We start from the raw sequence: 23,924 nt of genomic DNA on the forward strand, positions 1-23,924 counted from the left end.
TCAGCTGTCCTTTGTAGGGGGTGAGGCGTGTTCTCAGGGTGGTGAAAATATTTGAGAAAACCAGACTCAGGTCACCAGAGGGAGAATGCCCTGCTGGGCATTGAGGTACGTACCTAAGGGATGACTAAGTGTACCTACCACCCCAGCACGTATTGGATCCAGCCCCTGCTGTCACCCCTGGGAGGTATTTGACAGGGGTGGCTGGATGTGGCTTCTTCTCACTTTGGTGTCACTGGTCTCAAGGTGGTGAACACCTTGGTCTGACCAGGTGACTTCACATCAGCAGAGGGAGTCACATGAAGTCAGCCCAAAAAGGAGCCCCAGGCTCTGCCCTTAACCTGAGGACCCTGAATAAGGATTGAGCACCACCCCTCTCAGCCCTTAGAGAGATAAGAGCCCTTTCCTTCCCTGGGAGGCCCTGGTGCATGGTGTTCAGATGTGATGTGCCCTCACTTCCACCTGTTGGTCTCAAGGGGCTGAACTTTGTTCAGCAGAAGGATGAGGCTAAGGCTCTGCCAGGAATTACTTTGAGGTTGGAGGACGGGGTGGACTTCCTCCTCAAGAATAGATAGGGTCCAGCCCATTCCACCAGCCATGATAGGACCCAGGTCATGGTGGTTAAATCTGGCACCTCCTCACTTCCTTTGCCGTCTCGGGATAGTGAGGCCTTGATTTAAGGAGGGTGACCACAAGTCAAGAGAGGGAGGAGTCCCAGGCCCTGCCAGGCATCCAAGTAAGGAACGAGATGATCCCCCTATTCCAGAAGAGAGGGATCCCCACAGAGTTCATCCAGCCCTTACTGTCAACCCAGGGAGGCCCTGGGCAGGTGTAGCCAACAAGGGTGCCCCCTCAGTCCTTTATGTTGGTATCAGGAATGTGAGTTCTTATTCTGAGAGTTTTGTCTCAAGCCAGCAGAGGTGTGGGGTCCAGGCCCTGCCAGGAGAAAGAGGAGGACCCTGAGTGAGCACTGAGGGGACCATTCACCCCAGAACAGTGGGGACATAACAAATCCCATCAGCACTGGCAGTGCCAGGATTGTGATTGTAGTCTGCTACCTGAAATGCCCCCCTTGACTCGTCTTATAGGGGTTCAAGGAATCCTAGGGGGTGAGGGCCTTGGCCTAAGGCAGGTGTCCTAAAGTCAGAAAAGCCGAGTCAGTCAAAGTCAGGACTCTGATTATCTACCCAGGGCCCCACCCACACCAAAACAGAGACACCACATTGCCTGACCTCACATAGCTACTGCTGTCTTACTTGGAATCTACAGGTTGTACCCGCTGGCTACTCCCTGAGGAGCTTTCTCAGGACCTTTTACAGGTTCTTACAGGACAGGCCAATCAGGAGACCCCCAGCACACTAGCTAAGGGAAGACCTATTAAGGCAGCCTTTGTCCGAGCTGACAAGATTTTCTCACAGTCTTCTCTCTCCCTCAGGTCATTGGCCCCCATCACCCTCCTCCTGCCCACACTCCTGCCTGTGCCCCCACCACCAGTCATGTCTCAGGGCCAGAAGAGTCAGCATTGCAAGCCTGAGGAAGAACTTCAGGCCCCAAGAGAGGCACAAGGCCTGGCGGGTTTGCAGGCTTCCATGGCTGAGGAGGAAGCCGCCACCTCCTCCTCCTCCTCCTGTCCCTCTCCTTTGAGCCAGGGCACCCCAGAGGAGATGCCTGCCACCGGGACACTGAGCCCTCTCCAGAGTTCTCAGAGAGCCTGCTCCTCCCCCACTGCCATCGCAGCCACTCCATCGAGTCAATCTGATGAGAGTTCCGGCCGCCAAGAAGAGGAGGGGCCCAGCACCTCGCAGGCTGCACCGGATCCTGAGTCCTTGCTCACCGACGACGTGCTCCACAAGAAGACGGCTGAATTGGTGCAGTTCCTGAGCGTCAAGTATATAACAAAGGAGCCCGTCACAAAGGCAGAGATGCTGAAGAGTGTCATCAAGGAGCACGGAGCCCACTTCCCTGTGATCTTCAAGGAAGTCTGCGAGTGCATGGAGATTGTCTTTGGCATCGAAGTGAAGGAAGTGGACCCCACCAGCCATTCCTATGTGCTCGTCAAAACGCTAGGCCTCACTTACGATGGGATGCTGCGCAATGACCAGGGCATGCCCAAGACCGGCCTCCTGGTACTTATCCTGGGGGTCATCTTCATGAAGGGTAACCGTGCCCCTGAGGAGAAAATCTGGGAAGTGCTGAATATGATGGGAGTGTTTGCTGGGAAGAACGACTTCATCTACGGGGAGCCCAGGAAGCTCATCACCAAAGATCTAGTGCAGGAGAATTACCTGGAGTACCAGCAGGTCCCCAACAGTGATCCTCCACGCTACGAGTTCCTGTGGGGCCCACGAGCCCACGCGGAAACCAGCAAGATGAAAGTCCTGAAGTTTTTTGCCAAGATCAGTGGGACTGACCCCACTGCCTTCCCATACTGGTATGAGGAGGCGCTGAGAGATGAGAGAGAACGGGCCCGGGTCGGAGCTGCTGTGGACGATGCCACTGCCGCGGTTCAGGAAAGCTCCAGTGTCACGTCCAGCAGCCCCTCCTGCCCTCAGTGAAGTCTGAGGAAGATTCTCTACTCTGTGTTTGAAGAGGGCAATCAAGGTTCCAAGTAGTTGGAAGGCTAAGTTGCAGATTTTATCTTTTTTTTTCTTTCTGGTATGGTTCAAATGTTCTTCCTCCTAAAAGATGTATTCGCTTCAGAGCCTAGGTTTACGAATGACACTGGTCATGTATTTATTATTGTTTAGTGGTTTTAAGAATTTCACGGGGCCAGCCGAGTGGCTCAGTTGGTTAAGAGCTCGCTCAAGAGTGCGAGCTCTGAGCAACAGGTGGCAGGATGGCTCAGCTAAAAAAAATAAAAAATAAAATAAATAATTTTGCTGTTCTGTTAAACAAATTGGGGAAGCTTCCGTCTTATTTTTGTGATCCGGAGCAGGATAGCATGGCATTGGAATAGGAATTTCCTTAGAGATGTGAAAGTGCCCAGCCATAAAGCAGATGGGATCAAGAAATAGAGGAAAGAATGTACAAGACGGTTATCCTAGGATTCCTGTATCCCATTTAGTCTGCTGTTTTTGTAAAATTAAAGGTATATGTAACTTTACTAACAGTTGTCACCCCAATAAACTTGAATTAAAAAAAGATATATGCCTTGGATTTGCTTGGCTAATTAAAGAAGGTGTGCACAATTAAATCTTAATAAGCGAGAACCCTGGTTCACTGGCTCATTTCTTCTTATAGGTATGTCTTATAGGTGAGAGAAAAACCTAGAATGAAAAAGTGCTTAGAAGTTCCTTTGGGATCATGAATAAACCAGAGAGAAATCTCCGCCTGGAGCAGGTGTGGACAGTATCCTGTCCTCTAATCCGCATGCCACTGAACACAGTGCACAAACTAAGTGCTCTATATACATTGTCTGTGAGGACTTCCTGAGAATAGGGTGATATTTTCTTGAACTGGTGCCCAGAGGCTGGCACTTTTTCCCTGGCCTAGGAGAGCCAGAGCCCACTCCACTGAAGACATTTTAATTAGGTTTTCTTGAGTGTAATTTGGCCAACCCTAAGCAAGGCTAGATTTTTGGTGGGCGTGATATGAATAAAAATAGTGTTTTTTTATGGAAGAGCAGCGGCTAGGAGGGAGGAAAGATTTAGTGTTTGACTCAAATTCTAGGAGCTTTGAGTTGCACTCAGCTGGGGAAGACTTCCTCATATCCAAATTAAATAATATATCAATTAACAGGGCAAAAGTACTGATTTTTATTTACAGAGCTGCATTTTTGGCTCCCTTGGTGTCTTGTGTCCTAGAATGTTGCATATTCTCTGAAATGTCAAAGAACACGTGCACACACGTGCACACACATGCACATGCACACAATCCCAGAGAAGCGATTGATAGTCTGGGGTCAAAATCATGTTAGAAATTACTGCTATTCATTAAAGATCCAATCAATGTCAGGCACTGTGCCAGTTGGTTTACTTACATTACATACATCTCAGCAGTCCTACAAGTCAGGCTTTATCAAACCCACTTCACAGATGAAGAGCCTGAGGCTCCTAGCACTTGGCAATTTGCCCAAGGTTGAATGTCTAAGTGACAGGCCTAGGACTAGAGCCTGCGTCTGAATTCATCTAGGCCCAAGCTGTTCCCACTCATTCCAGCTAGAGGCAGACCTTCTGTCTCTTAGCTCATTTCCCGTAGTATTCCGTATGGTTTTTCAGGCAACAAAAAGAAGGGTCCTGTGGTCATGGTCCGAAAAGCTGGCCTAAAGAAGGAAGACGACAAGGAGAAGCAAACGGGATTTGGGAATTGTCTTTACCTAGGGCCCGCCTGCCTGAGCCCCAGGGCTCCCTGAGAGCCGACTCTGCCAAGACGCTGGCATGTCATCCCGCCCCGGCGCTTCCCTGCATTACAGAACCCTTCCCCTGGTCGTCTTCCATGTGCCCTCCTGTCCAACTCTGGAGCCTGTTTTGATGACCAGCTTGTCACTCTTCCTCTGAAGACTGTGTGACCTGCTCCTAAAACATCCCCAAACAGTCTCAAATCGTTTTTCTAATGAGCTAGTGAGTAGAGTCTGGTTTGCACATAATCAACTGGCATTGGCATATAACCCTGAAATTAAAAAGGGTTTTTGAAACTACACTGATATTTGCACTCAGATTCTAATAAGATGTAATATTTGAAACAAACCACTGATCACATCAACAGATGAATGAGCAAAAACCAAAGCCTTCCTTATAAGGGGTAATGAGAAAACACCATAGAAATCAATGTATAAGCAAACCTCTTACAGGGGCTGGATTCCTGAAACCCTGGAGTCCTCCCAGGAGGTTTACCATGGTTCTTTGATGGACATGTTAACTTTGATTAAAAAAGAAAAAAATAGTTAACCATCCTTCCATTGCCTCTTGTATGTAGATCTGCCCCATAGAAAAATTCTGGTTTGCAAGTACGCCTAATGGCACCTACACAGGTGTTTCGGAAAGTTCAGCGTGTGGAGGGTAGAAGAGACAAGGTTTTGACTATGCTTCATAAGGAAGGAAAAATTCTCAGGCTACTGAGATTATAGAGATGTTGCAATGGGCCGTGCAGAACTGATAACATTTACAGGATCCTTTGAAAACCAGATGCGGTCCTGTATTTGAAAGCACCTCTCACATAGTAGGCACTTGAAACAGTTGGTGAATATCAAGGAAAAAATGGTTCTCTCATAAACTCCAAAAATTGAAGAGGGTTGTCATAACAAATTATGGAGTTGTCGGAAAAGTCATGACACATTTTTGCAACGGAAAACAGAGAAGAAATACGTAATGACTTTTCCCACAACGCAACAGTTGCTTTTTATCAAGCACCTACTATAGGATGGCTTATGGGAGAGACTACAAGTGCTCATCCACATCTTGTCTTTCTCTCCTTCTTGGGTGGTCGGCTTGTGGTTAGGCAGGTGCCAGTATGCCATTTCCATGGTTCCCGTGCCATTCAGCAGCAAACATGGAGACCCCGTGCTGAGATAGTGGAACTACAAGATAGAAGCAGCCTGGTTCTCTGAGAGCAGTAAGTCCCTGCCAAGAAAAATCAGAATTCATGTGAACAGCAAAAACAAAACATTGGTTGTGTTAAACTATTTAAATGTCAAGATTTGTCTGTTGCACAAGTGAGCAGTTGCTTTAACTAACTGATGCCCAGTGCTTATTTCTGTTGTTAGGCTTATTTAAATATTTTACTTCCAAAGGTATTTGTGCATACATACTTATTGCAAAGTGTTTTGCAAAATACACAATCATTTTGTGTATTTTGCAAAACATTTTGATCAATCACAATTCTCCCCTTTGCAAAGTACCTCCCAAATCAGCCCTCTCCTCAGAGTTAACTACAATTGACCATCTGATGTGTATTATTTTAAATCTGATTCTAGGCTTTTCCATAGATATGCTATAAAAAGTATATTGTGGGTTTTTTACATGCATGGGTAATGAAATACATATTCATTTGACACGTGCCTTTGCCACTTAATAAAATGGATTCAGGGTCTTTCCGTGACAGCACATACAGATCTACCTCACTTTAGTAATTACTCCCTATATATGCCATAATTAATTAAACACTTCTCCTCCTGATAAATACATATGATGTTTTCCATTTTATATGATTAATAGAACTTAACATCTTAGAACATGAATTCTTGGGCGAATGTGTGTATTTTCTCATAAGAAAGACATTTTAATGTGGAAATTTGGATTAAAAGTGGAAAGGGTGTGACTATTTTAGTTTTGTAAATACTGCTGAAACTTTATTCTGAAAATGCTATAATAATTCATTTTCTCATAAACGAGTGTATTTTAATACCCTTCATGCTCAGAACCATTTTATATTATCAATTTTCAAATTTGGGGCAAAACTGGGTGATAAAATACTGTCTCTCTTGTTTTGTGTCTCCCATTTTCTCATTAGGTTATGCAGAAAATTAAGTTAATTCCTCACCCATATAAAGTTGGATTTATTTAGGTCTTTTTTCCATGTGAGTCTCTGGTACTTAGGTTCATTCATTTACTCATTCATTCATTCATTCAGCAAATATTTATTGAACACATGCTCAAGAAAAACAAAAGAAAATGACAAAGCACATAATTCAGGCAGGAGATTAGTTTAGGCTGTGTCAATAGAGGTGATTTGAGGCCATAGGTTTAGGTAAAATTGAGATTTGTATATATAGCAGCCATCTCCTTGCCTGCATACATTTTTTTAGCACCCCAGATATATACGTGTGTGTGTGTGCGCGCGCGCGCGCGCCTGTTGTATCTATAGCTCCTATTATATATAGTTTTATATTGTGAGTGTCTCAGGTCCCTTTTAAGAATCTACTCTTGGCATCCTTTGTTCAACTCTAAGCTTACACCCAGCAATACCGAGACACTTATCTCCTGTAACCTAATGTGTCTGTTTTAGGCAGCTGGCAGCTCTGCAATAACTAGTTTCTCATCACAAACAGAACAAGGGGATGTAGGTCTCAGGTAACAAGAGGCTGAGATTCCATAATGCCTCCTATATCTAACTGGTGAACAGCGATTGTCAAAATTTTACATGTGGGGCATCATGTTCCAACTGAAGCTTTCAAAGAAATTTAATCCATGAACGTGAGGAAGGCAGAGCAACCTGGTTGAAGTGAGGACTGTAATCACAGGGTCCTGCCCGCTCAGCACCATTTCTTCTTTCTCAGGGGCAGTGGCCCTGGCACCGAACTACGGAACTCTCGGGTTCTGTCTGAGCACTGCTGGGAAAGCTCTGTACTAGGACACCCTTCCTTCGCCAGGCCCCTGCACAGGCATCCATCTGTGTGGACTTTGTTCTGCCCAATGTACTGAATGTTCTGCCCAGTTTTGCTGCCTGGCTTTCTAGCACTGCCAGCAACTTGTGAGACTCCAAGCTCTGCATCCCCATCATAGTTTACTACCCCATTTCTTGTTCCCCAACTCCTCATTACCCAAACCCTGACCCAGACACAAACAGGCACACACTGTCCTCCCCACTCATCTAGTTTCTATTCTCAGAATGCAACTGGCTGCCTTTCCTGCAGCCCACCATCCCCCTTGAGATTTTGTTAAGATTTTTCACAGGCCTGTCCTTCCTGCTGATTACAATTCCTATCTCTTCCTTCCTTCCTAGCCTTTCTTCGAACTCTTTTCTGCAAAGAGGCGTCTGCTAGTGCTTTACCTAGCAGCTTCTGAGCACCAAATAATGAAGAGGGCCTCCTGATCTCTCACCCATATTTCACTACAAAGGCAACACTCTTCCAAGTACTCTAATGACCCATGATGTGAGGATTTCCACTTTGACTGATGGGAACAGGAACTATTTTGGGCCCCCTGTGGGTTCCAGAGTTCTCTTACTGTGCAGCAATCTGCTCTCTAGTATTCTTTCCTGCAAATTCTAGCCACCTTGGCCTTCCTGGACTCCCAGCTCCAGCTCCTCAACTCAAGGAGACTGTGCAGGCTCCCCCTCTTTGGCACTGTGCCCTGCATTTTCTTTCCAGGCAATAAACTGGGGTATCATAGGATTTATCTCATTTGTTTTCCGTTTCTTAGACATCACTATCCTTCATGGCCTGATGTTCAATAAATTAAAAATTGTTGCATCATGTATTTCATCTGGCTTTTTAGGTATATGAGGTAAGAGTTCAGTTCCATTGTAGCTAGAAGCAGAAATCCTATAATCAAAATTTAAAATGTAAATTATCTGGACATGACAAATATCCCCAAGTTTCAATCTTATTCAAATTAAAATCAGGATTGAAAGGCTGTGGACCACATTTATGTTAATGTAGACATTCTTACAGACAACTGGGAAAATAGCGAAATACCAACGATTTTCTCTACCAGTGGAAATATAAGTGATTATTTTCTTATTTATGGTTTTAAAATTGTCCAACAGTTCAGAAACACATATGAATTACCTTTACAATTATAAAATATAAATATTTTAAATGTGATTTTGACTACCAAAAATAAATACACATTCTCTAGATCAGGGGTCGGCAAACTTTTGAGACAGAAGAGCCCCCAGGGGTTGGCAAACTGCGAGCCACATGCAGCTCTTCGGATACATACGTGTGGCCCTGAAGTAAAATTGAAAGTGAAAATAAAACTATCATAGTGTCATTTATGATATCACTTTAAATTTTCCTTATTTGTAAAAATATATTTATGGCTCTCGAATAATTTTTAAATTGTTGTGAGGGACAGGATTGGCTCTTCCAGGGGTCGGCAAACTTTTGAGACAGAACGTACCCAAAGAGCTGCATGTGGCTCCTGAGCCGCAGTTTGCCAATCACTGCTCTAGACGGTTTGTTTGCAATAGTGATCAACCTCTTCCTGGATTTTACCCAGCCTCTGGCTTGCCTACTGCTTATTTGACTAGAAAGAAAAACAAATTGCAATCCAATTAGTAAGCTATATGTAGTCATCAACTTCCCCCACATTTACCAAGGCAATGCTGCACAGATAACAATCTATCTTCTTCTTAAAGCCCTCTCTTCCAAAAAAGTATTCACTTATATTTTAAAAAGGCAAGTTACATTTACATCTAAACCTTATTTGATATGATTGGATCCAATATTTATATGAAGGACAGTATACAGGCAATTTTGGGAAAAGAAATTATAATGATCACATTCATTATTGTGAGTGTTGTTTATATATCTCTTGTCAAAGCTCATACTAAATAAATCATGTTATTTAAAGAATGTTCTTCAGTCATTACTGCATTAATTCCAAGTTGTGCCTAAAAATGCACTTTTATTTTTCTATGATTAATGCAACATTTTCATAAGAACATTTATCGTTTTCTTTCATGGACTATTATTGTTACCATGCAAAAGGTCCGGCTGCTCACTGCACGAAAGTCAAAACTCAAGAGGTGAGGAGGATGGAAAGAAAAGCAGATTTTATTCCAAAAGGCCAGCATTGCCCTTTTAAGCTTCCTTTGCTCCACCTGCTCCAAACTCTTTGGAGTGTACTTTCTTTCCTAATAATGGCCTTTGAGTCATTCTCTACACTACTGTTCAGGCCCACTTCTGTTTCTTTGAAATGTATTTTTTCTCCTAATAAACGCTTTTCTGCAACTTAAAAAATATGCCAGCATTAAGGGAAGACAGTGTACGTTTTGTCACAACAACTGCCTTCTTGCTCTTAAAACCGCCACAAGGTTTTATAGACATTCAAGGAAGGGCAGAACAAAGAAAAGGAAAGGTTGGCCAGGCAATTCCTGAAAAAAAGGTGCTTCCCAGAGGCTGGTGTGCCTCGGGGTCAGGAGAGGATCCCATACAGATGCAAAAATTCCCTCCCAAGTGACTGGACCAGGTGTGCACATTGGTCCGAAGTAAAAACTGAACAGAACCACTGGAGCTGGTGTGCATAGTAAATGCACAGCATCAATTCAAGGCTTGGAGGGAAGAGGAGGGAAGCAAAGAAAGGGAAATAAAAACTTTCAAAAAGTCCCAAGCCAAACAACCGCCAAATCAAATTATATCAGAGGTCCAAATTTCAAAAGTAGAGGATATATGATCACCATAACATTATCAACACAATGTCTTAATACACAATTATCTTTCACAACTTAAATATTATGTAAAAAACTTTTTCATAATTTTGATAATGCTTCTCTACTACATATGTTATGTTATCTCACATACTCATTTTCTGCACTCAACAAATGTCACCATTTTAATGGTCTCATTCACACACTGCCCTAACAAAGCCATTCATGGTCACTGATATTATCCCATATTATCTGTGAGCCTTCGGATTGTCTCATCACTATATTATTTGTACTTTCTCCTTTTCTTTCTTTTTTTTTTGTAAGAACAATGACATTGCCTCTTTCTTCATGTGAACATTTTCTCTTTATTTTTTGGACAATGGCCCCATTTCTGAAACTAATCGATTCCTGAGTTTTACCAAATGATTTTGATCCAAAGGTCTTTCTAGAGCTTTTCAGTTGTAAAGTATATACACATTATTTATTTCCTTGTAATGGAATCATCTTATGTTATTTTTATTTTTCCTTTTTATTCTATTTTATTTTTTTTTAGATTTTTAATTAGGGAATTGGGGGAGGGGAACAGCGTTGGGGAATTGAGGAAGGGGAACAGACAAGTTGCTGTCCTTTTGTTCTTCAGTCTAGTTGTGGAGGACGTTGCTTCACTGGCCCATGTTGGTATTGTCATTGTGCTCTTCCCAGGTGAGGCAGATCGGTCGCTGGCCTCTGGACAGCGGCTCATGCCGGCTGTTGGCAGCTAACACTGGCTGCCGGCCGCTCACACTGGCTGCCGGCCACACACGGTAGCCCATGGCAGCCCACTGCAGCAGCGGCTGCAGCCTACACCGTCACCGGCAACTCTCAGCAGCCCCGCTCCAGGTCGAGCTGTTGTTCACCATCTTAGCTGTAGAGGGCAGTGTCACTGACCCTCATGTGGGATCCGAACCAGGGCCCTGCTGCTCCGAGCTGGCGTCCCAAGCCAGTTCTTAACCAGCGTGCCACTCGGCCGGCCCTTATTTTTCCCTTTTTAAAATACAGGTTCACATTCTCCAAAACAAGGTGCAGGTGAATTAATAAACACCAGTATCTTTGCCAATACCATTTTTTACCAGCACCATTTAATATTTACACGTAGCTAGCATTTTCCTCTTGCAAAATTAAAACTGTTCTTTATTTTGCTCCATTGTCTCCTTGTTTCCTTTATAGGCATTTGCTGTAGATAGATCTACATAGTTTGAGACTGCTCCACACTATTAAACAATTACAAACGTCGACAGAAAAACATCCAGCCTAAGAGAAAGCTTATAAGAGTTTATTTGAGCCAAACTGATGACAATTGCCAGGAAGCAAAGTCTCAATGGATTGAGAAAATGCTCCAGAAAATAGCCATCCTGCAACTTATTTTATACATTAGAATCAAAGGAGGGGGGTTACGTGGAATCCATTGGTGGTAGATTAAGGGGGTGGGAGATAGCAAAGCGGAGAAATCTCTGGGATTGGATAAAAAGTAAAATGGAGAGACACACACTTTTTTTTACATTAGTGGGTACAGGATAGTTAATAGCATTTTACAGCACAGAGTATTTGGGGAACAAGATAACAATGAGGGATTTTGTAGTGTCCTGCTTTGGTGTGGTGGGTTGTGTCCCCTGTGGGGGTCTGGAAAAAGAGGTTACTCTGATATTGCAAGGGTATGTTATGTTAGATGCAAAAAAAAAAAAACAGACAGGCTCACTTAAGGTAAAGATTGACTTTTGTCAAGGAAGCTACAGGCCAAGGATGTGACTTCCCGCTGTGGCCCACCTCAGTTAGGAATTTTTATGTTCATGCCATCCTCTGTGGTTATTTTCAGTCTCCTGAGCTTGTCAGGTTTAACACGTGGCCCCTTTTCTGTCCATACAAATTACTGCTACATTGTAAGACATTTATTCATTTATATGCTTATTAAGTGCCCTGTCATTTTTGCCCTTTCTGCAAACTCCTGTATTATATATCCTTGTCTATATATCAGTGGTTCTCAACCTGTGGGTCGCGACCCCTCTGGGGGTTGAACGACCCTTTCACAGGGGTCGCCTAAGACCATTTGAAAACAAAAAGATATTTACATTATGATTCATAACAGTAGCAAAATTATAGTTATAGAGTAGCAACGAAAATAATTTTATGGTTGGGGGTCACCACAACATGAGGAAGTGTATTAAAGGGTCATGGTATTAGGAAAGTTGAGAACTGCTGCTCTATATGCACAAATTCATATACTTTAAGCTATGTTTGCAATGGACTGAATATTTGTGTCTCCCAAAATTTGTATGTGTTTGGAGGTGAAGCCTGTGGGAGATAATTAGCTCATGAAGGTGGAGCCCTCAGAAAGGGTCAGAGAGCTAGCTAGTTCTCTTTCTGCCATGTAAGGATACCAAGAAGTCAGCAGTCTGCAATCTGAAAGAGGGTTCTTGCCAGAACCCAGCCATGCTGGCACCATGCTCCCACACTTCCAGCCTTCAGAACTGTGATATAAAATTCTGTTGTTGATAAGCCACCCAGTTTAAGGTATCTCGTTATAGGAGCCTAAATTGTCTAAGCTGACTAAGACAGTGTCCAAAGCCATTGCTTTTTAACAATTTTTTTTGTATATTTTTCAGATAGTTCAGATTTTCTGATCTTTTCAGATAAATGGTTTTTGTACTATTGATATTATTGGGTTGTCGGAAAAGTCATGACTTTTTTTCTGTTTTTGTTGCAAAAATGCATCATGACTTTTCCAACAACCCAATATATTTTTTTTAATTTCAATTTTATTGATTTCTGCTCTTATCTATATTACTATTATCCTTTTGTTTGCCTTAGGCTTAATTTACTTTTCTTTTCCTACTTTCTTAAGGTGGAAGCTGGTACTATGAAGTTGAGTCTTTTCTCATCTAGGCAATTAATGACCTAAATTTCCCACTTAGCATTTCTTTAGCTGAGTCCCATAAATTCTGATATATTGTATTTAGTTTTTCATTCAGTTCAAAATATTTTCTAATATCCTTCAATAATTTCTTTTGAAGCATGGGTTAGTAAAAATATATTGTTTAACTTCCAAACATCCGGGGACTTTGCTGATAATAAAATAAAAATAAATGTTGGGGCCTTAAATGCTGGGTGAGGAGTTTGTACTTAATGTGTTGAGAGATGAGGAGGCATAGAGGGTTTTTGAGAAGTATACTGACACAATCGCAGCTGTGTTTCACCAAAGGGATGGAATGTATTAGAGGCAAGAAGTATTCATAGGTAAGTAGGTAGGAGTCAACTACCCATTCTAGTCAACCACTCCATTTCACGACTTACATCTATTAAATTTCTCCCTGAGGGCTGGCCGAGTGGCTCAGTTGGTTAAGAGCTCGCTCAAGAGTGCGAGCTCTCAGCAACAGGGCCGCCAGTTCGATTCAAGGCCCGAGCTGAGCTGCCACTGAGCTGCCAACAGGTGGCAGGATGGCTCAGCTAAAAAATAAAACAAAATAAAATAAATTTCTCCCTGTTTCTGAAAGACCGTTTATATAAGTATTCAGGTCACTTTGAATTTAAATCCCAATATAAATGTACTAGCAAATTCACTAGTTAGCATCATCTGCAAATCTAATTAGCACACAATTTAACTATCTACAATGAATGACTAGTTTAACCATTATTATGGCCAAATCAGTTAAATTGCTCAAATTGGGCTAAAATTGTTAGTGGGATAGATATTTGCACTTAATATATATGTTTCAAACTATAAGTAATTGTTATTTAGCTACTTAGAACCTAAAATGTAATTGTCATGAGACATAATTAGTATAACATCAGAATCTCAGTAGTCTTCATCTAATTATTCTGAATCATGCACTTAGAAGTCTGGTTACTAATATAATTTTTACAAGGTTTCATGTTCTTTTAAATCAAAACATTTATTTCAACACACCTCTTCGAACTTACAAGTACTGTGGAAGTTAAACAATTGTTATCCACTGTGTGGGACGTAAAAGGTAAGCAAGATTACGTTGGGCTGAGCTCATACAATAACATTACGTTCTATTCAGCAAAGATTCTGCAATTTTAAAGATTTTTGTCATTTTTTTCAATACAGCTAAGTATCACAATATCCATATTATGTAGACAGGAACTTGGACTATTTTCTTGAATATATATAAGGAAATGGAATAATTACTTGCCATGAATAGGAAAAGGGAAAAGCATATGGTGCCGCACTCTGCAGTAAAAGAATCTCTAAGGCTTTCACTTTCTCTAACGTGGCTCTTCACAGACAGCATAGGAGGGACTCTTAGATCATGAATTGGATATACAACACGCATCCTGAAGTCACACAGTGGCTTTCAAAGAACACTCCAGAACTTTATCAAGACCACCCTTTTTGTCATTCCCTTTAATGTTGCTTTCATTGAGACTGCAGCTCTTAATATTTTGGGGTATGGATCAATTTCAGAATTTAATGTAAGCAGGGGAAACTGGAACTTCCCCCCCCCCAAATTCTCTCATATGTGCATAAAACTTATAATTTTGTCTGTAATTTCCCAGGGTTGATAGAGACCTCCGTGTTATGGGTTTACTTGTGTCCCTCCAAAAGATATGTTAAAGGGCTAACCCCCACTACCTGTGAATGTGACCTCATGTGGAAATAGTCTTTCCAGATAAATCAGAACATTAGGGTGGGCCCTAACCCAATATGATTGGTGCCCTTACACAAGAAGGAAAACAATGTGAAGACACAGACACACAGGGAGAATGTTATGTGAAGATGAAGACAGAGATTGGAGTGATGCACCTATAACACACAGAATACCACAGGTTTCAAGCTGTCACCAGAAGCTAGAACATAGGCATGGAACAGATTCTCCCTCAGATCACTCAGAAGGAACCAATAATGCTAACACCTTGATTTCAAACTTCTGGCCTCCATAACAGTGAAACAATAAATTTCGGTTGTTTTAAGCTCCCCAGTATATAGTACTTCATTTTGGGAGCCCTAACAAAATAATCCATCCACCCTCAAGTCTTATCTGTGATTTTTATTTATTTATTTATTTATTTGCAATCTATGAAATTCAGGATCCTTCCATCCTTAGGTACTTGTTCATCAGCCAGACCTAATGACAAGATGCCTTTAGTACAGCATAAAGCAAATTTTGCTGCAAGTTCTATGACTAAGACTAGATAATATTTGTTTTAAGAATGAATGCATAATTTAATGAACTGTCGAAGATTGTGTTCTGAAAGCAGGACAGGCTGGTAACAAAAATTTCATTCCTGTGTTTAGATTCTCTATGTGACTAACCTTTGCTTACTCATTGATTAATGTGTTTGCTTGTCTTCTGTATGAGCATAGAGTTGAATATCAAATTTGCAGTGGACTCACTTTTTAATAGATATCCAAACACACTTTTTCAAATATTAATTAAAAACTGATCCTGAGTGAAGTAAAATGTAGGCAATGGGCAAATAAACTTGTAACTACTAAACTGTTAGTGTGAGTTCCTTTTTAGGTTGTTAATTGGGATTTATATCAGTTTTCCATGCCATAGTTTTTTTAAATATGGAAAATATATGAATTTAAAGACAGATGTAAGTACAAGTAAAAAAAACAAATAATATGAGCCAGTACATTGTATTGTTTTGAGGTCAAAGAAGCTGCTGAAAATTCATGAAATAAAATAGGTTTCACAAGGTTAAAAAATAAAGAAGAAAAATGTTCCCATTAAATGTACTTTACTTTTTCAATCTCTAGGGAGAAATACACTGTCCTATCAATTTTGAGTTTGGGGCTCTATTTTAGGAAGGGTTTTCTTCTAATTTTTTTTTTGTGCAGTGGTCAAATATTCTTCCTGTTGGGTATAAAGAGAATATATAAAAATTTGTACCAGGGCGATCACGTACGAGTATTCATCAAATATTTACTAAGTGTCTATATATCCAGCACTGTGCTAGACAATGGAAATACAGAGAAAAATAAAAGATGGCCCCTGCCCTCTAGAAATCTTGCTGATAGAAAACATAAAACATAACAATTACAGAATGAGAGGGAGTGTGGAGGGTGGATGCCTTACAAGAGATATTATAGTAATTGAGCTGAATGTTAAAATTGGCAAGTACATTCCAGGGAAATATGACAGCATGAACTGAAAGCAAAGGTTAAGACACGGCATGTTACATGGGCCATACTTGTACTAAAAAGTATTTTATTTCAAATTCGTTGTTTATTTCAAATTCAAATTTAACTAGGTATTTTATATTTATATTTTCTAAATTTGGCAACTCTTCATGTGGAGAACTGAATGCATTTCAATGTTGTAGTTTCAATGGAATGTTAAATGCAAGTCAGAGGTTGTGAGAGATAGGCCTGTAAAGGTAGGCAGATGTCAGATCATGAAAAACTAGGTTGCCAAGCCAGGCAGGTTGTATTTAGTTTTGAGAACAGTATTGAGCATTGAAAAGTCTTTTAGCAGAAGAGTAATACAATCAGACTTCTCTTTTAGATGGATTATTCTGAGATCACGTGGAGCATACACGGAAATAAATAAGACTAGAGACAGGCAAATCATTAAAATACACTAATGTTAGGTTAACCCAAGAGAGATGATGGTAGCTTAAACTTGTGCAGTAGCTGAGAGAGGTGGAGACAAGGTGATGGAAGAAACTTTTAGGAGTAAAATCCAGAAGTTTGGGTGATTGACTAAATGGGGTGACAGGAGAGAAAGGCATTCTACGATGACTCCAAAGATCCTACCCTACTGACTGGATATATGCCATGGGAAATATAGGAGATGCAGCAAGATTTTTAGGGAAGATGACAAGTTATATTTTGGGCATATTGAGCTGATAGTACTAGGAGACCAGCCAAATAGAAATGACCAGTGGGTACCAGGGGAGCATTCTATATTGACAATATAGATTTGGGGATCATTAGGATAGAGTTGAAACTATAAAAGCCAGAGAACCAATTAAGAGCACTCATTCTTGCAGTTGGTAGAATTTAATGTCTACTTGAAGGAAAATTGCCACTCAAGGTAGTTCTAATCTTGACTGATCAATATACCATAAAAAGATTCAATATAATGAATATATAATTATGGCAGGACACTGTACTGATTGCAAACCATGTGGTAGAGTTACTGTTTATCTTTTTTGTGGAATTCTTGCATATTTAATATACCTGAATATAATGTGAGCAATTCCAGCTAGGAATAGGCCAACTCGGAGAAAAAGCTAACGATCAATATTTTTGTGGAATGCATAAATCATTCTCATCGCAAAGCATGACCTAACATGACCAGCAAGATGATTTATCTGAGCCAATGTGGGCATTATAAAAGGAATTTCTGGCCTTTAATCCAGTTTAAAACTTCTACTCTGTAACATTGGTTGAAACTTGATGTAGCAAAGGAGCTTGTTCAATTAAATGCCAATGCATAGAATAATGTGGGTGAAAAGGTGAGGTTCATATAAAGAACAGTGTAACTTGGAGAGAAAGAACATTTGTATGTTAAATGTAACTGTCTTTCATTGCCTATCAAGGCTCTTACATATGTACATCAATAAGAAACATAGAATTATTGAGAGCATAGAATTAAACAACTTACATATTATCTCATATAATTTTTAAAGAAATTCTATGAACTAACTCTATGGTCATTCCCATTCTATCATTCAGGAAATTGAAACTCAGAGAAGTTCCTTAGCATTTAAATAGAGACAGTAATTCCCAAAACCTACGGTTAAGAATATCATATATACATACACACACATATATATGCATACACATGTGTGTACATATATAACACATGCATACATATATTTATGAAAATGTATAGACTCGTACTTTTTATCACTGTCAAAGGAACTATTTCTAATTTTACTGCTCGGTTCACAGTTCATGTCATAAAACCTTCTTTAAATGGAATAGTATAACATGGATCTATCTCTGTCTGTATAGTTATGAAATTCAATAACCAAAATATTGCTTTGCAATATGTCAATTTACCTTCCTAGATTTCAGTCATGGAATTCAGTGTTGAAAACTATTTTAAAGTTTCTCAAGTCCAAACTCCCTTTCTGTGTAGGAATTCCTCTTTGACACCCTTGTCATATGGTTGTTAGTATGTACAGCAACTAGGATGACAAAAAGTCACCAATTACATTGTTGGGAGGCTGTGGTGAGTCCAAAATCTGCCTTATGCAGGTCTACAGGTCCATTCATACTGTTGCAAATGGCAAGATGTCATTCTTTCTTATGGTTGAGTAATATGCCATTGTGTGTGTGTGTGTGTGTGTGTGTGACATTTTCTTTACTAATTCATCCATCGGTGGACACTTAGGTTGTTTTCATGTCTTGGCTATTGTGAGTAATGCTGCAATAAACATGGGGTGCATACGAGTATATATTTTCAAAGCAGTGCTTCCATTTTCTTTGGATAAATACCCAGAGCTGGAATTGTTGGATCATAATGTGTTCTATTTTTAATGTTTGAGGAACCTCCGTGCTGTTTTCCATAGTGAATTCGCCAATTAACATTCCCACCAACAATGCACAAGGGTCCCGTTTTCTCTATACCCTTGTCAACATTTGTGATTTCCTGTTTTTTTAACAGTAGCCATTCTAACAAGTGTGAAGTGATATTGTGGATTTGATCTGCATCTCCCTAATGATTAGTGATGTTAAGCATCTTTCCATGTACCTGTTGGCCATCTCTAGGTCTTCTTTGGAAAAATGTCTATTCAGATCACTTCTTATATATTTTTTTCCTTCTTACTTCTTCATCATACTTCCTAACTTTGTTTACCCCACTTTTTACTGCACTTTCACTTTAGGGAACTAGGAATACTTTTTTTTTAACAATTTATGACTTCAAAGAGTACAATAAGGGTGAAAAAACCACTTTCCTCTATGGTATTTGTTCATTTGTTTTTCACTAGTGCATCAGGAAAAATGCTTTACTGTGAATAGTGGGGCTGGAGGGGAAGGACAAACTATGGTGATCTGTTCTGGTTTCAATCCTAATATAATTTATCTTTTAAACTAATCTGTGAATGAGGTGAACCTAACTTTCACACTAGAAAACCAAGAGAGGGAAAAAACTTTCAGAGATATACCAGCAAAAGTAAGTCAATCCAGGGGTGGCCGGTTAGTTCAATTGATTAGAGCGCAGTGCTCATGGCACCAAGGTTGCCAGTTCGATCCCCACATGGGCCACTGAGCTGCGCCCTCCACAACTAGAATGAAACAACTACTTGACTTGGAGCTGATGGGTCCTGGAAAAACACACTGTTGCCCAATAAATTTTTTTAAAAACAGTAAATCAATCCAATTTTGTAGACAATATCTTTTATATGGAAAAATCCTAAAAAATCTACACACACATAAAATATTAGTGCTATTAAAAGAAATTCAGCAAAATTGCAGGATATGAGATCAACAAACAAAATTCAGTTGTGACTTTATAAACCAGCAATGAACAATCTGAAAATTAAATGAAGAAAGTACCATTTATTATCATCCAAAAAGAATAAAATATTAATGAATTGGGCCGGCCGAGTGGCACAGTGGTTAAGAACTGGCTTGGCACGCCAGAGGGCCCTGGTTCGGACCCCACATATGAGGGCCAGTGACACTGCCCTCCACAGCTAAGATGCTGAACAACAGCTCAACCTCGAGCTGGGCTGCCGTGAGTTGCCAGTGACGGCAAAGGCTGCAGCCTCTGTGGCAGTGGGTTGCCATGGGCTGCTGTATGTAGCCAGCAGCCAGCGTGAGCAGCCAGCAGCCACAGTGAGTGGCCGTCCAGAAGCCGGCAACTGATGTGCCTCGCCTGGGAAGAGCACAATGATGGTGCCAACTTGGGCCAGTGAAGCGACGTCCTCCACAACTAGACTGAAGAACAAAAAAACGACAGCAACTTGTCTATTCCCCTTCCCCCAATTCCCCAGCGCTGTTCCCATCCCCCAATTCCCCAATAAAAATTTTTTTAAAAAAATTAATGAATAAATTTAACCAAAGAGGTAAAAGTCTTATACACTGAAAACTATAAATTATTGCCAAAGAAAACATAGGTGTAAATCTTTATGACCTTAGATTTGGTAATTGATTCCTAGATACCACATCAAAAACACAAGCAAGAAAATTTAAAAATAGGTAAATTGGACTTTATCAATTAAAAAAAATCACCTTTGTGTATCAAAGGGCATTACTATGACAGGGAAAAGACAACCAACAGAATAAAAGAAACTATTTGAAAACTACATATTTGATAAATATCTTGTATCCAGAATATAGAAAAACTCTTACAACTCAACAATAGCAACAACAACAAACAACCAAATTAAAAATGAGTAAAAGACTTGAATAGCCATTTATCCAAAAAGATATCCTAATGACAAACAAGCACATGAAAAAATGCTCAACATCATTAGTCATTAGGGAAATGTAAATCAAAATCACAATGAAATTTCACTTCACAGCTACTAGGACGTCTATAATAAAAAAATGCAAAATAAGTGTTTGCAAAGATGTTGAGAAATTGTTCGTGGGAATGTAAAATGGTACAGCTGCTGTGGGAAATAGTTTGGCAGTTCCTCAAGTTAAACACAGATTTACCACATGACCCATCAAATCCACTCCTGGGTACATATTCCCCAAATTTTAAAACATCCAAACAAAAACTTGTACACAAATGTTCTTAGCAGCATTATTCACAGTAGCTAGAAAGTGAAAACAACTCAAATGTCCAATAGATGAATGCATAAAAAAATGTGGTATATCCATATAATGGGATATTATTAAGCCATAAAAAGGAATGAAGTACTTTTACGTGCTACAGTGTGGATGAGCCTTGAAAATATTATGCTAAGTGAAAGAAGCCAGACACAAAAGGTCACACATTGCATGATTCTATTTATGTGAAATATTCAGAATTGGTGAATCTATAGAAACAGAAAGCAGATTGGTTTTGCCAGGGGCTGAGAGAAGAGTAGAATGGGGAGTCACTGTTTAATGGCACAGGGCTTCCTTTTGAAGTGATGAAAATGATTTGGAACTTGATATAGGTGGTGGTTGCACAACGTTGTGGATGTCCTAAAGCCACTAAAATATACACATTTAAATGGTTAATTTCATGTTCTGTGAATTTCACCTCAATAAAAATTGAAAGCTATATAAAAGCAATCATATTAACATGTAACCTTTTGAGATCATCTGTTTTCATTCAGCATAATTCCTTTGAGATCCATTCAAGCCATCTGCCTTCTGTGTCTTCAGAGAGTGTGATGAAAGGGCCAAGGCCAAGTACAAAGCCAGCTAGCATGTCAGTGGTGTACTCTACCCATGTTAACATTGCTCCATTCATATTGTGTACATTTCCATCAGGTGTGACACCACTGATGTATCCTGGCATCTAGTCCACAGTTTCTTCCTGTTGTTTCTAAGGCTGTAGTGAAGTTGTTTGCTGAATTTAAAGAGTCTCTGTGTTAGTGTTGCTGCTATAATAAATTGCTACAAACTTAACAGGCTGAAAGTAACAAGAATTTATTACTTACAATTCTGAAGGTCAGAAGTCTGAAGTGGGCTTGGCTTGGTTGAAATCAAGGTATTGTCAGGGCTGCATTATTTTTGGAGACTCCAGAAGAGAATATATCTCCTTGCTTTCTCTAGCTTTCAGAGAGTGTCAACATTCCTTGCCTAGTAATCACTTCATCAATCTTCAAAGCATCATTCCAACCTCTGCTTCTATCATCACAACCTCTATCTGTCTGACCCTAACTCTTCTGCTTTATTTTTATAAGATTGATTATATTGGGCCCACCTGGATATTTCACATTAATCTCCCCAACTCGGGACATTAATTTAATCACATCTGTGAAGTACATTTGCTATGTAAATGAACATCTTCACAGATTCTAGGGTTTAGGATTCAAACGTATTTGGGCCATTATTCAGCCTACCACAGTATATTTCACGGAATTTCAGACATAGCGGTTCAGCAGCATTTCCTTGATTTACCAACCTAGTTAGCCTTTCAAGGATAACCAACTGAATCCATTAATTTAAATGCAATGCATTGAATAAACTGAGTGGAAAGTACCACAGTGAACTGGACATACCAATTATCCTCCACCCAAGTCTGGACACACACAAAGTTACTTCTCTAGAGTTATAATTTTTATTAAAGTATTACACAAGCCTTGCTTACTACTATTCACACTCTTGCCTGCTTGGGAGCAATGCTTGGGATATTTTACAGACCCAATATGCATTGATTAATGATTCTTTCTGCGTCTTTTCACCAAGATATCATTTTGATATTATTTATTTATACACATATTATTTATTTGCATTTTTCACAGCAAAATCACAGTAATAGAACAAATAGAACAAATTGATGCTTAAATATTTGTTTGAGCTATATTACAACTTCCAGAGGCATAATCAAGGAACAAAAAATAGTTTTTTTAAATATATGTAAAATACAAAAGAGCAATATATATATATATATATATATATATATATATATATATATATATATATATATACACTGAGGTGCCAAAAATATGTATACACATGACTTGTACTCATTTTTTGTTATTGGTATATATTGAGTATTACAATTTTAATACTGTTTTTTCCTTACTTAACATGTGTATACATTTTTTGGCACCCTGTGTGTGTGTGTGTGTGAGTGTGTCTATATATAGATAGATACAAAGATAGATAGATAGAGAGAGAGAAAAGAGTTCCCAGATGCAATTATGCAATTACACCATGGGGTGGGGGCGGAGGTTCCCCCACACCAGAAGGGTGTCTGAGAATTCAACTCAATTTTGACACTGTCCACCCAGAAATAGCATCAGATTCCACAGTTGAGGTTCAGTCCTACAAGTACACCCTCCCAAGATACACTCACACCCTTCAGACACCAGATGCAAGCCCAGGTTGTCACCTGTACTTCCAACTGACTGGGTATAAATCAGAGGTTCCCACAATCCCCTCCTTTGGTTCAATTAACTTGCAAGAACAGCTCACAGAGCTCAGAGAAACATGTTACTTACGAGATCACTAGTTTACTGTAAAAGGATATAACTCAGAACAGTCAGATGGAAGAGATGCATAGGGCAAGGTAAGTGGAGAGGGGTGAAGCTTCCAAGCCCTCTCCAAGTGAACCACCCTCCCTGAATCGCTACTTGTTCACCAACCCATATGTTCTTTAAACCCAGTCCTCTCGATTTTTTTTAAGTTAAATTTATTGGGGTGACATTGGTTAATAAAATCATATAGGTTTCAAGTGTGTAATTCTATAATACATCATCTGTATGTTGCATTGTGTGTTCACCACCCAAAGTCAAATCTCCATATATTTAACTCCCTTTACCTTTTTCTTCTCTTGGGTTTTTATGGAGACTTCATTAACGTAGTCATGATGGATTGGCAGATGGAGTGATCTCCAGCACTTCTCCCTTCCCCGGAGGTCTGAGTATAGGATTGAAAGTTCCAACCCTCTAATCACTTGGTTGGGTTTCCTGGCAACCAGCCCCAACCTTAGGTGCTTCCCAAAAGTTACATCATTAACATAACAAAAGACACCTTTATCACACTCAACACTTAGGAAATTCCAAAAGTTCCCTGAGGTGTGAGCCAGGAATTGTGGAAGAAGACTAAATATACAGGGGGTGCTAAAAAAAATTATACATATTTTAAGAAACGAACAACCTGTATTAATTGTAATACTCAATGTATACTGATAACGAAAGATGAATACAAGTCACGTTGGACTTCTGCAATTACAAGAAGTGCTCAGTGTCCACACTTCTGATTATGGCGAACTACTGCTTGAGCATAGATAACATGTCTTAAAATGTGTATACATTTTTTGGCACCCCCA

At 40.0% G+C, this 23,924-nt stretch overlaps 1 protein-coding gene across 1 annotated transcript; it reads left to right on the top strand.

Moving 5' to 3' along the window:
* Nucleotides 1-1,485: 1,485 nt before the first annotated feature.
* On the top strand, nucleotides 1,486-2,562 carry LOC109388673 (putative MAGE domain-containing protein MAGEA13P). The gene has a single exon (XM_019653595.1). It carries the CDS (start codon nucleotides 1,494-1,496, stop codon nucleotides 2,550-2,552), a length of 1,059 nt encoding a protein of 352 aa, XP_019509140.1. The 5' UTR covers nucleotides 1,486-1,493; the 3' UTR covers nucleotides 2,553-2,562.
* Nucleotides 2,563-23,924: the final 21,362 nt, after the last annotated feature.

The sequence above is a fragment of the Hipposideros armiger genome, unplaced genomic scaffold (assembly GCF_001890085.2).
Source record: "Hipposideros armiger isolate ML-2016 unplaced genomic scaffold, ASM189008v1 scaffold_203, whole genome shotgun sequence".
Classification (NCBI taxonomy): Eukaryota; Metazoa; Chordata; class Mammalia; order Chiroptera; family Hipposideridae; genus Hipposideros; species Hipposideros armiger.